Below are 17,122 nucleotides of genomic sequence, written 5' to 3' on the forward strand. Positions count from 1 at the left end.
TTTATAAAAAAGGACAGAGATTTTCTGAAAGATTAATTTGAGTTAGCCAGTTTAAAACAAAGACTACAATCAATATGAATCGTTTATTTTCTAGTGCAATAATTACGTACTTACACTTTTGTATAAAGTAAAGTACCAAGCTAATGGGGTTAATAAAAGAAATGAACCTGTGTTTTGTGAGATTTTTTAGAGTTTATGATTAATTAACAGCGACAGCTCATTCTTTCCTCAAGCGATCAGATTTATTTTAAGCCTGCAAAGCTTAATCTTCATTTAAAGCTGAGCCCATAATATTTGTTTGAAGAGAAAATGTGTCCTAAATAATCATCAAGCTTAATGACCAAAAAATGAATAACCTTAAGCCTTTGCAGTTTGGTGGTTGCAGAAAACACAAAATAGAAAAAGAACACTATTTATTTAGTTTAAAAAAAACTCAACCGTACAGACTTTTAAAAATGTGAAGTTAAAATGCAAATACAGGCAGCTCTTACAATAAAAACGTAAACTGAATCAACAGGATGATTAAATGATGACAATGCAAATTTCCCCTTTCATATAGGTCATGTGAAAAAAATGTCCGAAATGAAGTTTCATTTCAACTCCAAACTCCCGTTGAGGCCGATATACTGTAAACATTAAATCAGTCCAGAATTATTATTTTTTATTCTGGCACAGGCACATAGGTTGTACCTGATGTTGATGTGGTACCTAATCCTCTTTAACTATTTCTCATGTTTCCTGGTCAAAAGTGCGGATTCTGTTTTTTATGTGGCTTAATTTTGCTTTCAGATAGTCACAGCGCTCCTTCTTCTCCAGGAATGCAGGATCCTATAAAAACACAAACACTTCAATTAAAGATAATATTAATGTCTGCAACCACTTTTAACTGAATCTTTCTTTTTGTCCCTCTCTCTTCCCATCTGCCACTGTTTGTTATCTGGTTCATATTGCAACAATGCAGCGTTAAATGAGAGTGAGCCACATTTCATGATGGAGGCACCATTATTTGCATCAGTGGAGAGCTTCATTAAACCAAAATAATATTGCTGGGGAGTTTTAATGAAAGCTACAAGCCTCTGGGATACATTTCAGGAATGCACATTTATTTATTTATTCTAAACAGAAATCAGGATGGGACTTTACAAGGACAGTCACTTACACTCTTCTTCTGCTGAAACGTCTTCAGAAGGCCTTGAATCCTTGGCTGATTCTGGAAGATATATAACCAGATAGTTTGTCCTGATTATAACATTTCCCCCTAAAATACATCCTTTAAAAACTTACATAGAAAAGAGTATGTCATTAATGGAGAGTGGTACATGTTAGATTCTTCCATCTTACCTCATGGCCTTTTCCATCTCTGAGGAGTTTTCCCATCATGGTGTCCAGTTCGTTGAATTTATTGAGGGTGGTGCTGATGTCTCTGTGGAGGTCCTTGTATTCCTGGTACTGGTCATTGAACACAGCTTTGTACTTTTCCCTGTCTTCCACACAGCTGATCTCAGGATATTTTCTACAGGGAAGGAATTTGTGTCAAGTTAACGTGACATGGTGACAACAACACACTCAGTCTTTCTCTCCGCTGTCTGATGGGAGAAACAGTAAATAACATTATGATCATGTACAATTCTAGAGTGATATTATGTGTAGAAACAAACAAACAAAGCCACTAGACAGTTTGAATAAATGTGTACTCACATGACGTAGTCTGCGAGGACGTGTACTTTGGGCGTGTATTCATATGCTGTGGCTCTGTTCAGACTGACTGGGCTTTTTTGGACCGCTGGGTTGAGCACAGATTGGTTGATAATATCTTTATTCTGAGAATGATTCATTTCATCCTTGAATGATATGCGCTTTGATTTCTGAAGGGTAAGAGGAATGGCCTGGTGGAATTCCTCCTGGGGCTAAAGGTAAAGGGGGAGAAATTATTTAGATGACATAAACCAATAAATTGAATAACTGATTTAATGCTCGCAGACCTGCCTCATCATCACATGTTTTCTGAGAGACCAAGCAGCAAAATCTTGGTAAACAAAATATTGGTAAAAAAAACAACAACATGTCAATAATAAGAAAAGTATAGCCAGAAAAATAAATCTGCTGTATTCCTGGACAAGTTAGACCTCTGAAGCTAGGAGACTATTATGTTCACCTCTGTATGCTTCTCACCCTTCTTATTTGACATACATTAGTTGACCATACTAAATGTAAGGGAAAGCTGTAATGCTCCGTATCAACTCTACTTGCAAGCGTTCATGAATGCTTAATGTGTACATATAAGGGAAGATACCCGAAACCATGTTCTGTTGGTAAGTCATGATCAAGCATAAGCTACAGTTAAGAGCGTGCAGCTGCATGTTTAGGTCTATCGTTGATATCTGTGTTTATTTTAAAGTTAAGAAATTAGCGAATTCTGCTTAATTCTTAATTAGGTTTACACGGACACACATACTGTAGGCCTATTTGTCAACTGTTTGTTTTCATACAATATTTCATGCTGAAAATGTTCATTCAAAGTTTCCATTCAAGCTGTTTATGTTATTTGCTTGCATGTTTTTTACTGATAGTTTGGTTAAATCCTTGGAAATCGTGAACAAGTTCTGCAGTTAGCAGAAGCTACTAACATAAAATCAATTTGGTTAAGTTATGGTGTGTGTTCTAATAAAAGCGCTGAAACTAATGAGCTCACTAGAGGGTGCTTTTTGTCTTTTAGCGCTAACTATTTTGCTGCCTGAGAAATTGGGGGAGCTAACTTTGGGGAAAATAATGGGGCACAAGGAACATGAAGACACAGTCTGACCGAGCGGCATTTAAAACTGTAAGTTAATGTTGTATGTGTGTTTGTTGGGTAAACGACCAGCATGCTGCTGGCTAGCATAGTTGTGTGTCATACTGTTTCCTGAGTAACATAGGCAGAATCTGTTTTGCCATACGTGAATTTCCCTTCTTTCCGAGGGTCATTTAATCTTGTCTCAGTGTAGTGACGTTTTTTTTATTCTGTATGTCAAAAATTCATAGCTCCTGCCTTACCATAAATAATCCATCACCACCATAGACTACACTAGTGGACAACACATACATTGCTGATAAAAGGTCACAAATCTCTCAGAAAGATTTATTAAAGTGCTATGAATCATTCTTGTATTAGCGGTTGTTTTGTTTTGTCTGTCTCTTCGGCACTCTGCTAAACACAGCTGTCTGCACACAGTGCTGTTTGTCCACAGAGCTGAGCATCACATTAGGCTATACTGTATTATAGCATCAAATAACTAATTTAAAAGAGACTTCTCAGAAAAAAGCGATGACTCGAACACTAAAAGATGTGCATTGCAATATATAGAAACATACAAGAGGGTAATGACATGTAGGAAAGGAGCCACAAATTGGATTTGAATCTGGGCCACCTGATTGGAGGACTAACACATCCATACATGGGGTGCACACTAACTGCTATGCCACCTCCACTCCAGCAGTAAAGACTTTTAACAGGGGACAGTTCAGTTCTTTTAAGGCCATGTGTATTTCATTTAGGCAAATATTAAATGGATACATGGGAAGAAATGTTTACATTTGGCTTTAAACAACTAAGGCTTGCTATCCTTTTATAATGAAAAGGATCACGGTTTAAATTCATAAGAAAAGGGCTTAAAAGTTTCACTGATAAATTGTACCTTTTTTTCATAGTACTCCCTCTCCCTGCGTGCGGCCTCGTGCCTCCACATCTTCAAGCAGACCACGAAGCTTCCCAGATACATTGCCATGTTGATGAAAATGAAAGCAGTCCCTGCCATCTGGCCACCGTCAACCCTACACAGATTGGCTAATATGGGATTAATGCCTATTGTCATGTAGCACAGCCCCCCGCGATTCAAGTCGTTCAGGTAGACAATCCCTGCTGCCATATAGAGCAGGAACATGGCCATGTTGACGAAAGCCTCTGTCAGCGGCCACCAGGGGGCGTCGAGGAGGATTGTGCGATAATACATCGTCATTCCCATCACTAAAAGAATTAGGGTTATAATCCAGGAGAGTCCAGCTACTGCCAGTATAAAAGGAGTCATAGGGCCTGTGTATGTGTATCCAGACAGGCCCTGCCCATTGTTATAAGCACCATTGTACTGTCCGTATGTGTTAGACCACTCACTATCTTTATGAACGTAGGAGATGACGCAGGCGATCACCATTCCCCCGAATAAGAGCTGAAGTCCCGCAAGAAGTCTGAGCAGCCCTGGCCAGGACTTTAAATAAGAGTACTTTTGGTTGTAGACTTCCAGTTTTTCAGCATAGTACTCTGCAGGGTGGATACTGGTTAAAAGGGATTCTTCTCTGAGGCCCTGATTGAACAGTTCATCAGAGGGGCTATCCCTTAGCAAAGGCTTATGGGAGTTCTGGCTGGTGCTGCCAAGTGATTCAGCCCAGTTTCTGCGCTCCAGCAGGGGGCTTACAGGAGGGCTAACCCTGGTTCCATTAGGAAAGATCTGGATCCCCTTGGTGATGCCTTCAGATTCATTTGAACTGTCACTTTTCCCTCTCTGTTTATGTGAAAAGCCCCCCCATGAGTGAGGGAGAAGGGACTTCAGCCTGTCCTTCAAAATCCCTTTTTTGTCCTTCTCCACAAGAGGAGGCAAGCTGGACATGCGGCCTGTAGAGATAGCTTCATCGTCATCGTCATCTGTGATATTATCTGGTGTGGGTGTGTGAGTCACCCATATAGGCACTGGTGGATCACTAATGGAATCTCTCTCGCTAGAGGAGGACCCAGCCTCTTCGTCAGGCTCTTGACTCTTGAGTTTCCTGCTCCAGCTTTTCATGCTGTAGGCAGATTCTGGTGATTCATTGACAAAGAAGTGATCACACAATGCTTATGAGCACAGAGCAGGAGAATCTGTGTGGGAGAAAGATCAATCATTATAACTATGCCAGCACATATACTTTATTAATGTTCTAATTAAACTACACCTGTACCCAAGTAACTGACATTTGGTGTTTTTCAAACAATTTCAAAGTTTCCTATCTAGCTTCAAACCAAATGACATTGACAATACAACAGTGACTGCTTTTTGAACATTTTACACATTAAATGAGCTTCTGAACTCCTTTATGTGAATTGAAAACTAAGGCATGATTTGGGATACTGATTTTAAAAGTGACATTAAGGCAGCATAATAGAAACAATTTTCTTATCTAGAAATCATTTACTCTCACTTTTGTATTGACTGTCAAAGAATGCAGCTTTTGTCAATGTATTTTTTTCATCATCATTGGATCACTGGCAACATTTGAAATATCCAACACAGCACTATTAGTATTTATTGAGTCATGTTTGTGTTAGAGTATTTCCTAATTCCTATTGTAAGCTCTGTATTTAAGCTCTGTTTTGGTTTTCTGTGAGTACAGAGGGAAATCTCTGAAACGTTCTTGTTTGGTCTGCAGGATTATTCAGAGTTCACGGAACTCGGGTGGCTGATAAGAGATGTGAGAGCGAATAGAAACCATAACAATTAGCTGAAGGACAATAAAACATTCTGTCGTGTTTGGGAGAATTAATGAGGTTTGTATTTATCCATTGAAACCTGGCACACAAACTGAGTTAATATGGACGAAGTCAGGTCACATGAAATAGTACTACAAAAAGAAATGTCTTCACCTGTGTGTGGCTTGTGACTGTGTCAATCAAAATGAATTACTTAACTATAAAAACAGAATCTTCCCATTCATCAGTATACAAATATTTGTTAAATGAACTTCGCTGGAAGACATTTTATTTACAGGTTGAACAAATGAAGTCGCACATAATTCATGATATGTCACGTGCAAAATCTGGTAAACATGAGGCCTATCATTTACACTTTCACATATCATCCAAAAATACTGATCATAGAGGCTTTTATGACTTTTGATCAGTCTTACGTTATCTTTCAGCTGCATTGTTTGCAAAAGGTTTATGAGTGGCAATCAGTATATCTTATTTGTGTCACTCTCAAAACTATTCCAATCCAGAGGAACAGTCTTTCCAAACTCTGTGTTCAAATTAAAAAAAGATGCAAGACTCCCTTCCAGTAGATTTACTCAGAGAGGAAACACAGCATGACTACAGTACAGGAATTTGCTTCCCCAATGCTTGCGCCTTTATGGGGTTGTAACGGCTCAACTAATAAGAAAGCAGTTTAAGCTGAGCTGTGACTCACAGCAAGCTTCTGCACAAGCTCTTAATGCACAGCTTCAGTCATGAAACTGTCACAGCAGTTCCCAGTGGGAGCACTGTAATAATACAGAGCACTTTTTATGGAAGAAAATCGGAAAAATCTCAAAACCAAAAACTTTTCTTACCGCTCTCACCCCAATTACCCCCTGGTGATACTGATGTCAGCCTCTTTTAGGACCTGCTTGGTACTGTAAAATGGCCGCGGTGTCCAGAGGGCCCACACAGTCCACTCTCTTCAGTCTCTCAGGTGACTCACTCCTGATGGTAGATACTCCACACATGCAGGCCGATTGGCCAATATGTGCGTGTGGAGAGCTGAGGGGGAAGTAAAAGCTTAAACATTAAACCTGAACCGCCCCCAAGCTGTTAGTGACTGGCACTATGAGGTTAATCTTTGTGTGTGTGCATGAGCGAGAAAGAGAGAGAGAGAGAGATATTTAGAGTTGTAAACTAGTGCTTTTTGGGCTAATAAAAGTCAAAATTAATTAGGATAATTGATAAGGGATTTTTTGTTGTTGTTAAAATACCTTTTAAAAACTACTTGTATCAAAGACGAGTCTAGTTATACTCGAAGTATTACAAACTTTAAACTACAGCGGCTTGTCTGCCAGATTACACTTATTTAAGAGACAAGCATGTGTTTGATATTAGCCCTATCATATCAATTACATCTCATATCTAAGATGTGTGAAATACTGCTTTATCATCCTATCTTTTATAAATAATTCATAAGCCCATTAACGGTGAAATACGTAGTGTGCTGTGCTCACAGAGGGAGAGGAAGTGTTTGGCACTAGAGGGCAGCATGCTCCTGTGCTTCCCACTTATCCCCGACTGAGTTTATTCTGTCTCCTCTCTATCTGAGTTTCTATCTCTCTCGCTCCCTGTTAACTTTTCTAGGCTCCTTTTATTGTTTCCTAACCTGGCTGCCCTTTTAAACACAAACTAACAATCTACGCTCTAGTATATTTGACAATATTTCTTTAGCAAAACAGAAGCCAAGAGTTGCTTGCCATCCAAAAAAACCCCTTCCAGATATTGAGGTATGGTAGTGTTTCCAAAGAGGCAAAGTGTAGCTGCTTGTTTTGATGTAGCTCTCCCCCTAAGCGATGATAATGTGCCTTTAAAAAAAAATACAATTTAACTCATGTGACTCCAGGACAAATTCCTCGTGTATAATGTGACGTCACTCTGTGCCAGCGATTGTTCCAGAGCAGAGCTGATTTTCATAGAGAAAGCTCAGGGCAAGGACATCCCCCCCTCCACACACACACACACACACACACACACACACACACACACACACACACACACACTCACATACACACGCTTTGTGCAGCACTCGTAACCAATAGAGTACAGTAAACACATAATGCAACCCACTTTCTCAAGTGAGTACACTGAATCCCACCAGTGGCCTTGGCTTGGGGCTACCTCAGCTGTTGGTACTATGCATGTCCTCTACTTTAGACGGAGGTGCCTGCTCAGCTGCAAATAATATGCAGAACAATGCAAGACATATGTAGGCCTTTAGGTTATATATAAAGCAAATAGCCTAATATGTAAAATAGTTACATAAAGAGCATACATGCAGCTTGCACTGTCCTGTGCTACATTAAGTATTAGAAATGAGAACTGAACCAACTGTTTTAATAGCTTTGATATGCAGTCCTTAAAAAAGAAAAAACTTGCACAGATAAACCTGCTAAAGAATAAGTGAGTGATGGATGTTTTTGAAGGATCATTAGAAGTTTCCAGTCTTACTTGTGGAGAGTTAAACAAGGCATCTAGACCTGGCTCTTGTTCATGGTAAACAACCCTGTCAGCCTTAAACAACTTATAATGGCTCTGTTGTGTTGTACTTGGACACAATGGGGTTTGTGTACCCTTTTTCTTTATTTCTAATTCAAAGTTGATTTATTTACACGTTCTTACATTCAACTGTTGCCCGCTATTATATGCCATCAATCAATAGCCTGACTTGAGGTGACTACTAATAGTAATGTAATGGTGATCTTCAGTATTGATGGCTAAAAGAAGTTAATCTGTATCACTGTCAAAAATACCTAAAGTGAGATAAAAGGGTCTGAATTCATAACCTTGTGTGAAATTATTCTGTCAAGTGGAGGACAAACAGGAGGATAAATGTAGGCCTATATGTTATTTGTCCACACATGCACACACACATAGATACATGTACACTGTGATGCTTGATCTCCTAATACATGGCGTGAGGGCACCAAAACAAGCTTTTCCCCCTTCCTTTACAGCCAAATGAAGCACAGAAATAACAATATGGCAGCCTCCAACAGACAAGCACATTTGTATGAGATCATCCTGAATCACATTTGTTGGAGAGAGAAGTGAGGGACAGAGGATGAGAAAGGAAGAGGTAGAAAGATAAAAAGAGAAATGATTGATGCAGTAATAAATGACTCTCATAAAAACATTTGGTGGAATGAAAAGGCCCTTCACACCCACTGTCTACCACTTGAGCATTGTGTGTTTAAAAAGGCCAAGATCAATACTTATTCTCTTTGATTTGCCAAAGTGCATGCCAAACCACATTAGCTGAAAGTGATAGTGGGGGAATTAAGCATAATGCAGCTGCTAGCCATTTGCTCCCATAGGAAAGACAGGGAGGAAAGTGGGGCCTGACATAAATTTAATAAATTACTTCCCTTGTTGGCTGCAAGCTGTCCCTGAAGGATCTTTTCACGTTGTGGGATGATCCTCAACACCCTCGCTTCATGCAACCTGATTCCTCCCCCTGTCCTTCCTAAGGGTCATCTTCAGCCCTCTGCCTCTTTCTCGTGGCTGTTTCTCCAGGTGGACTGAGCTTTAGATCCCTCGAGGGGAGATCTCTGTTTTTTTTTTGATCCCCTCTTTTCATGTCTTTTACACTTAAACACAAGATTCCATTGTACTCAGAGGATTGAACTTTGCTCATTAAAGGATGCACAATTCTAGAGAGGTTGATAAAATGGTTACCCAAGCAGGACTTCAGCTCAGTTTATTTTCACTAGTCTTGTAATGGACCCCATATTAAACAAAATTCTTTGAAATATTTTCTCAACATTTACTTTTTGGCTTTTTCATGCCTTTTATTGGAGAGAAATGAGAATACATAGAGCTGGAAATCAGAGAGAGAGAGTATGTATTATCATAAATGATCTTGATCTTTTAAAAAGAATTTTAAGAAAAATACTGTATTTATAATAACTTAATAGGGTATTAGGCCTGCTCAAATTAGATATGAGTAAAATATTCGATAAGCAATAACATTGTTCTATATTGTAATGACAATAGAGAATAAATTAATAAATAGGCCTACTAAATTAGCCATACATTTTTTGACTCAATGGCCAATGTGGCTGGTAAAAACTTCACAGGCCAAACATAAGCCCAGTTTCTACACAGCGTTCCGGTATGGATCAGTAAAGTTTGGTACAGTTTGGTTTGGTAAAGCCTGATCCTGTTTGCCTTTCCACAGCCAACCGTACAGCGTCCGCTATGTAATAAAGTCACATGATAGCTGATGGCAGCTAACCGCTAACTAATAAATTCAACAAAGGAGAAAAGTGCGACTCAAACAAAACCAACGATGGAAGACATCCAGCAATTCATCTACTCTGTCACATGTGTCTCTTGGTTACAAAACACAATCCAGCTTTGTTTCAGAGGAGGCTGTGTGCCACGAGGAGAAATACAGCCGAATAAATAATTGACTGTGTGTTTAAACATGGCGGGGTTGTGTTTGCCGTTGTCACACAGGAAGTAAAGAAAAAGTAGGAAGGTATGGATCGGTTATTTGGGAGTCTTTCCCGGCTTTAGTCTATTGAAACACCGCAAAATGTATGCCGAATGGAGCCGAACTGCAAAATGGAAACAGTGGGGCTATGTTTTTACCGGCCGAAATAACAAATTGTGTCGCGCATCCACATTTGTTACAGTACACTTAATTGAGAGCATTATGTTCTGTTGAATCAATAAATTAATACATTTTCTGGCCTTTACATTTTAAATGGGTAGTTTTTGTTGTGTGAACATGTTTCTGACTAACACTTGGAACGTTATTAAATAGATCAGATCACAATTGTTTTTCTGAAAAGGCTAACATTGGTGCATAAAAACTGATCAGAATGCAGGAAAATGAATATTAGGTGTCCAAATTCTTCTGATGGAGATCCCCAGATCCTGTCTGTGAAAAATACCGGCTGATTATTTGTGAGGCCTAATATACTTATACTACTACTTTTTGCACTGTTCAAATCAATTAGGATGGCATGGAGTCTGAAAGTATCATAATGATTGTATTATCAAAAAAAGGCTTGGTTTTTATAATGCTGTAGCCACGATGTAGCAAAGGAGCTGTTTCCACTGCTGTGTGTTTTTAAGCTTGTACAGCAACAGCTACAGGGTGACTGACTCTGCCACTCTTGCAGGATATGGGTCTGCTGCCAAGTCCCTTCTGATTTGGCTGTAATTAACCAGGCTGAGCCTTGTTTGTGCATGTGGACATGAATAGTAGCTTGTTATTTCAGCATTAATGGCTGTGTGTTTATGTGTATGTGTATGTGTGTGCTGCCCATAGTTCACCTTGGAACAGTGCCTCAGCAGCTGTGTGTCCTCTGGAGCAGTGTTTATGTTTATGTCAATACATCCTCCTGTAATCATGTTTTTGTACGTCCCTGCCTTACAATTTTACAGGAAGAGACGTGTGATGTCTGTATCCATCAACACGTGGGCCAACCAACCTCGCAGTGTCACAATTGGCTTAAGGCAGCTGCCATTTCCCTCGTCCTTCGGGTGGACCTTGTGTGGAAAAGTTTCAGACTGGAGGACAGGCTTTGGCAGGGATTTGGACCGTTGTTTTGTTGATTTAATGAGAAAAAGGCACAAGGCGTTATTCTGCAGGGGCCAAATGAAAAAGAAGAAAAGAGTTTTTGTTATAGCTGAAGATAGTCTTTAATGATTTGACCTTGGTGTCTCTCCTTGCTAGGACAAAAAAGTTCACTTGCAAATTGAAGGAACAGCAAACAGCATACAGAGAACATGTTGAACCCATTTGCCATCCATTAAAAGTCAATTTATTCCAGTGCTACTACGTACATTATGCATCATGTGGCAGTGTACACAGAACAATGATTGGGTTACATTTTTTGAAGGGGGGTTTCACTTTATGTTCAGTGGAAATGTGGTCTGATTCCTGCACAATGAAGAAAAGCCTACTTTTCAGGATTATGAAAACTCTGCGATGCTTTTATTCACTTTGATTGACCTACCATCATTGTTATAACATCATGAATTCCCTCGCTAAACTACAAAATATGATGTCTTTTTTGATTTTCATGGTGGAGAAAAACAGGTCTCCATAAAATTTTGGAATGGTGTTTTGGCAGGACTTTGTTGGCGAGAGGAAAGAGGGAAAACAAACCTTTTTTATTAGTGTAAAAAATATAGCAGAACCTGATCATAGCAGTTATAAAAAAGAAATTAAAGGCTTTGATTCATTTGCCAGTAATTCAAACATTTCCTATCATCTCTATTTAATGTGTTACTACTGTAAACTTGCAACATGCTGTTCTTTGAACCCAGCCACCCTTACCCCTGTGGTTCACCATTTGTCCCGTTTACTTGGCGACATCTACAATGAGGTCATATTTACAGGACACCCTCTCTTGCTGTTAACAACCCCCCTGGGCAAAAACGACATCTGTCAGTAAATTAGCTTTTACTCTCATCTTACTCTTTTTTTTCAATCTACTCTTTCCTGTCTTTCCGGCTGCCAGGTGAAGGATGGAGTCCTTAACGCCGTCTCTCTGGGGAGGACACTCCAGCATCTGTGATCCTTCCTGGTGTAACTGAATATTACAGACTGAGTGCAACATGGAACATGACCTGGGGGCTCCCCTGCTTCTCTCTCTCTCTCTCTCTCTCTCTTTCTCTCTCTTTCTCTCTTTTTTTCATTCGAACCACTCAAAGGTCTGAGCTGTCGGCTATTTAGGAAGCCTCTTTGAGGGACTGATGCCCTTAATGATGACAGATGACAAGCGGGAGGCTAAAAACCTTCGATGTAATGAAGAGGTGGAAACCTTAGATCTGAAAAAGCAGGTGAGGTCGTATTCAAGCAGATAATCTTCCATTAGCCTTGCTGACTTGTTGGATGACACTGATTGAAACAGGGAGTGTAATGGCATGATGGATACCTTCATACTTGAAGGGTGGGTGGGAGGGGAGTGTAGCAATGCACGAGAAGTGGCAGGAGGTGGGGGCAGTAAAGAGTCATGCTTCATCAACTCAAGATGAAAGGGAAAAAAAGCTAATACTCATGCTTAAGTTCCAGTTGTTGCAATCTGAATATGTCCTGAAATGAAGTGCTCTCTTGTCATTGCAAAGGCTGTTGGAGAGTGTACTCTGTCCCTGTCTCATACGGATAACATTAAGATTAAGAAATTAATATTTACTGTATTCACTTGTCAGCTAAAGGGGCCATTAAACTTTGCTTTTGTTCTTTAGTAAGATCCTTTGATGATTTTAAACTACTTAGCATTTAGCTGGCTAACTATAGAAGTAACCTAACTGATTACTGGACACAGGACATCAAAATTAGGCCGATTCAGTCAAATTACAATTGCTTGACTGGCATATTCACTGAAAAAGTGTCTATCCTCTGTTAATTTGATTATCGGGTTTCTTTTGCTGGCCTAGATCGCCATTTTCGTTTTTTAAAAAAAACAAAAAAACTGTTATTATTAATTAAGCGGTTAAACAAGAAAGTCAGTTGGAATTGTTTGCAGTTGGAGGTGTTGAGTAATGGTTTTGTAATTTGCTGCAATACCCAAAGTGACCACTGGGTCATTTGTACAAGGCTGAGCAGCTATGCTGTGTCTCGGTTTTTATGCTCCAGGCAGGCTGCTAACCCACTGCCTCTCTGAATTTTGTTTTGTCTTTTTGTGTTACTTTGAAGATTTTTTGTATGTTCCTTCATCTAAAAGTAAAGTAATCACAACTCTCTATGCATCAAACACAATGCCTTTCAGATTCAGATTTCAAATGACTTCTTCGTCGAAGTGATTGTACTGTAATGTCCAAAAAATTAAAAAAAAGAAAAAGAAATAAAAGGGGGCTAGATACTGTTCATGTAATAGTTGAATCTTGGGGAAATATTCTTATTAAATATTGTACCATTTTCTTGCTAGCTGCGGAGTATCTAAGCTTAGAATGGAGACTAAAAAAAGAACAAGGCTGGGCCAAATCTGAGCCACAACCACTATATGCTCAGCAATCTACATGCAGTCTTAAAGTTATTTCATATCTTCAAAATTGTATCTGAAAAGTGTCTGCCTATTAATTTGGATTTTTTTTCTGGTCTTTATGTTACCGTGTGATACTTTCCTAAGAGAGACCCCAAGCAGCTTCTATCAACTGCAATATTTAAATATACGTCTTTGTACAAAAAATAGAGTCAGATATTGTATGAATATATTTCTGGACATGACTAGTTGTTCTCCATGTTTCCAGTCAATATGCTGAGCCAAGTAAAACAGCTGCTAGTTGTATCTTAACTTTTTCGATAAAGCGGTGAGGGTGGTCTCACTTTTTCTTCCTTTCTGTCTTGGTTAGAAAGTGTAGAAGTGCATTTCTAGGAATACATGCTGGAAATTTAATTTATCCAAGTTTCATCAGCATCAGCCTCATATTTTAAACAGGGAATGCATTACAAAATGACATTACTGCACCTCTCTAGATACTGCAACTTCAAAACCCTAAGTATCTAGTAAAAAAAAAAGAGATTTTAATTTTTTTTAAAAATAGAGAAATAAGGCAACAAACAAAAGTTAACATGATAGAATCAAAATCAAGTAAAATCATCAAGCTATTCGAGGAAAATGTTTCCTGCAAACAACCATGCAAAGGGACAGGGCTAGTTTCTCAGTCAGACCATGATGGGATGTGTTCCTATATGGCTGATAAACCAGTTGACTTTGAACCGTGCCATTATCTGAAGGAAGCTTGAATAAGTGGTGGAGGGAAGAATAGTCTACTACATATTTCATTGTTTTGTGTATGACCTAAAAGTGAACTCACTGATTCTTCAACAAACACACTCACAAATATTCTCCTGTGCTTTTTCTCGCTCAACTTTTTCATTTCTTAAAGTGTTAGTACAAAAAGAAAAAAAGGGTTTCAAAAAACGAGTCGCTGTGCAATGGAGGCAATGTAATGCATTACATTAAGACATTTTCTTTAAATTTTTGGAGAGGAATGTATCTGAAAAAGGAATGCAATGCTGTATTCAGACTGTTAACATCGTAAAAAAGCTCTGAAATTAGTAATTAAATAACCCTCTACTATTTATACATTCAGGCACTGAAAAATCACATGTCAATATGTAACTAAAAAAGATAGTCGCTCTTATTTTCCCTTTGTAAGCAGAGGGAAGCTGAAACCTTGAAGTTGGCAACTGTGTAATTTCTTCCTACCCAGTAGTTATGCCATATGCATTCCCTTGTCTCTCTTTTGTGACAGTTTCCCCTCCACATTGAACTCATTTTCATTGACTGACCTCAAGTCAGGGCTTTCAGAGCTTCTTCTAAAGCTTTCACCCAAACCTAAGGGAAAGAATCCATGACACTAGTTTTTTGAAGGGAAATCCAATGGGACGTCTCTGTCTCCATCCTGTATAAACAGCTAGCCGAGTCCCTCAGCTCCACAGACCAACTTCCTCCCTCGTGTTTAAGGACTTTCCGGTGTGACAGCCAGCTCTCACCCCAGTGACCCTGAACTCAGTCGTTTTTTAACTATACAAGGGCTTTTACAAAAAAGCTAACTTGAACAGCCATACAATGGCTAAAACATAAACCATATCTCTACTTTATCTCGGTTTTTCAGTCATTTAAACTTTTTTTCTATTTTTATTTTTTTTAAGATGCATTTGTGTTTTTCTTGTTGCAAGTCTGTTTGCTTTTCTTTGTTCTTTTGGAGTAGCTCTGATCCAGTCCTGTGCTGAACCGCTCAGTCACAGAAGAATTGGTTTTTGGATTTGATGTTGGGTGGGGACAGGGCAGGGGGTGGGTGATAGGAAGAGATAAGGTCATTGATCAGGTCAGAGGTCAAGATATGGGTTCATTATAAGTCCAGACATGGACTCGGCCAGCGGTTACAGGGACAGCTTTGGATGAGGTGATGCGTTGGTTTAGGAGTTGGGGGGGTCAAAGGTGACTGCAATGCTTTGTCGAGGTTATCCACTATCAGAGGAGGTGTGTGGTGCTGTGGAGGGAGAACGCCTTCTGCGGGCGGTGGAAGTCCAGGATCGCTCAGAGCGTTCAGAGCGCTCTGAGGCTAGCGAAGCGGGACGAAAGCGGTGAACAAAGCCGTCCAGGAAGTCCTGCTGCTGCTGGGTTATGGCTTGGGAGATGAGGCAGGGCAGCGCCTGCAGGCTGCCAGTCACAGAGTCCAGCTTGTCCTCCAATGTGCCGATGCGCTTGTCCAGCTCCTCACTGCGCTCCTGCAGCTCTGACACCAGGTCATACATCACATTCTGGGTCTAATGAAGAGGAGAAGGTAAATGTGTGTGAGAAGGAGAGAGGTACAGGATGACAGAGAAGGAAAAGAAGAAGGGTGGAGCAACAGAGCAAGAGAAAAGATAAATAACCAGAAACAACGTTTTTTTTACTGAATATCCACAATGAGACCAGCAGCTTAAGATAATGTCCACATTACCATACATGTGATAATAAGTAACCCTAGTAAATAGTCTTCATCTGTCCCTCTAAATCTAAAGAGGAGAAAACAATGACAGGATCCATTGTGAAGAGGAGCTGTATAGTTTTAGCGAGTCAGCACAGATTTGATCTTATCACTGTTTTGGCTCCTCCAATCCATTTATAGCCAGAGATGCTGTTTAATGCGTTTCTGTTTAAGCCTGACACAACTCATTCATTTAATGAAAAGCTTCTCCATTATTTAGACACTATTTGTTCCGCAGTGGGTGCAGAGGGGCCAGTGTTTGTATCCAGCCATTTTCTTATCAGACTGTAAGTGCTAAGTTATAAATACACACTCATCAGCCACTTATAAGGTACAGCTATTCAATTGTTTGTTAATGCAAATACATTATCATTATGTACTGAGGCATGTAGACCTGGTCAAGACGATCTGCTGAAGTTGAAAGTAAGCATCAGAATGGGGAAGAACGGTGATTTAAGTGACTTTGAACGTGGCATGGTTGGTTGGCGCTAGACGGGCTAGTCTAAATTTTTCAGCAACTGGTAATCTACTAGGATTTTCACACACAGACATCTCAAGGGTTTACAAAAAATGGTCCGAAAAAGAGAACATATCCAGGGAGCGGCTGTTCTCTGGGCAAAAAAGCTTTGTTGATGACAGAGGAGAATTGTCAGGCTTGTGCTGATAGAAGGGCAACAGTAACTAAAATGATGTCTCTTTACAACAGTGGAATGCATATCCAAACACACAACTCGTCCAGTATTGTTGCTGACCATGTCCATCTTCTAATGGCTACTACCAGCTGGTTAATGCAGCGTGTCACAAAGCTCATATCATCTCAAACTGGTTTCTTGAACATGACAATGACTTCAATGTACTCAAATGGCCTCCAGTCACCAGATCTCAATCCAATAGAGCACTTTAGGGATGTGTTGGGGCAGGAGTGTCACCATGTGCAGCAACTGTGGGATGCTATCATGTCTATCTTTGAGCGATGTTTCCAGCACCTTGTTGAATCTATGCCATGGAAGATTATGGCAGTTCTGAAGGCTAAAGGGGATCCAACCCAGTACTAGTACTAGTAATAAAGTGGCCGATGAGTGTGTCTTTGTGTCATTTGATGCCATAAATATGTTCTACTGTGTAAGCTTTTTGTCAAAGTATTTGACACACGTTTGATTG

The 17,122-nt window shown here is 39.7% G+C and overlaps 2 protein-coding genes across 4 annotated transcripts in view; both read right to left on the reverse strand.

Annotated features, from left to right (window-relative positions):
- Positions 1-396: 396 nt before the first annotated feature.
- On the reverse strand, positions 397-6,541 carry LOC306826232 (MARVEL domain-containing protein 2-like). The gene is made up of 6 exons (XM_079347421.1): positions 6,334-6,541; positions 3,675-4,888; positions 1,699-1,907; positions 1,342-1,513; positions 1,160-1,210; positions 397-828 (listed from the first exon to the last, which is right to left on the reverse strand). Exons 2-6 carry the CDS (start codon positions 4,812-4,814, stop codon positions 730-732), a joined length of 1,671 nt encoding a protein of 556 aa, XP_079203547.1. The 5' UTR covers positions 4,815-4,888; positions 6,334-6,541; the 3' UTR covers positions 397-729.
- Positions 6,542-11,168: 4,627 nt separating this feature from the next.
- Positions 11,169-17,122, reverse strand: part of kcnn1a (potassium intermediate/small conductance calcium-activated channel, subfamily N, member 1a) — a 60,325-nt gene continuing 54,371 nt past the window's right edge. For all 3 annotated transcript variants that reach the window (XM_079348240.1, XM_079348239.1, XM_079348241.1), the window contains exon 9: positions 11,169-15,758. In XM_079348240.1, the coding sequence (XP_079204366.1) occupies positions 15,453-15,758 (306 nt within the window). In that variant the 3' untranslated portion in view covers positions 11,169-15,452. The remainder of the gene's footprint in view (positions 15,759-17,122) is intronic.

The sequence above is a fragment of the Symphodus melops genome (genome assembly GCF_947650265.1).
Source record: "Symphodus melops genome assembly, chromosome: 7".
Taxonomy (NCBI): Eukaryota; Metazoa; Chordata; class Actinopteri; order Labriformes; family Labridae; genus Symphodus; species Symphodus melops.

What these genes read in the sequence shown, in the direction of transcription:
- LOC306826232 (XM_079347421.1), bottom strand. Translation starts at nt 4,814, where the DNA reads ATGAAAAGCTGGAGCAGGAAACTCAAGAGTCAAGAGCCTGACGAAGAG. An exon ending in GGGAGTACTATGAAAAAAAG is followed by an intron (nt 1,908 to 3,674) that starts GTACAATTTATC and finishes CTTTACCTTTAG; the next exon opens with CCCCAGGAGGAATTCCACCA. An exon ending in CGTTTCAGCAGAAGAAGAGT is followed by an intron (nt 829 to 1,159) that starts GTAAGTGACTGT and finishes GTGTTTTTATAG; the next exon opens with GATCCTGCATTCCTGGAGAA.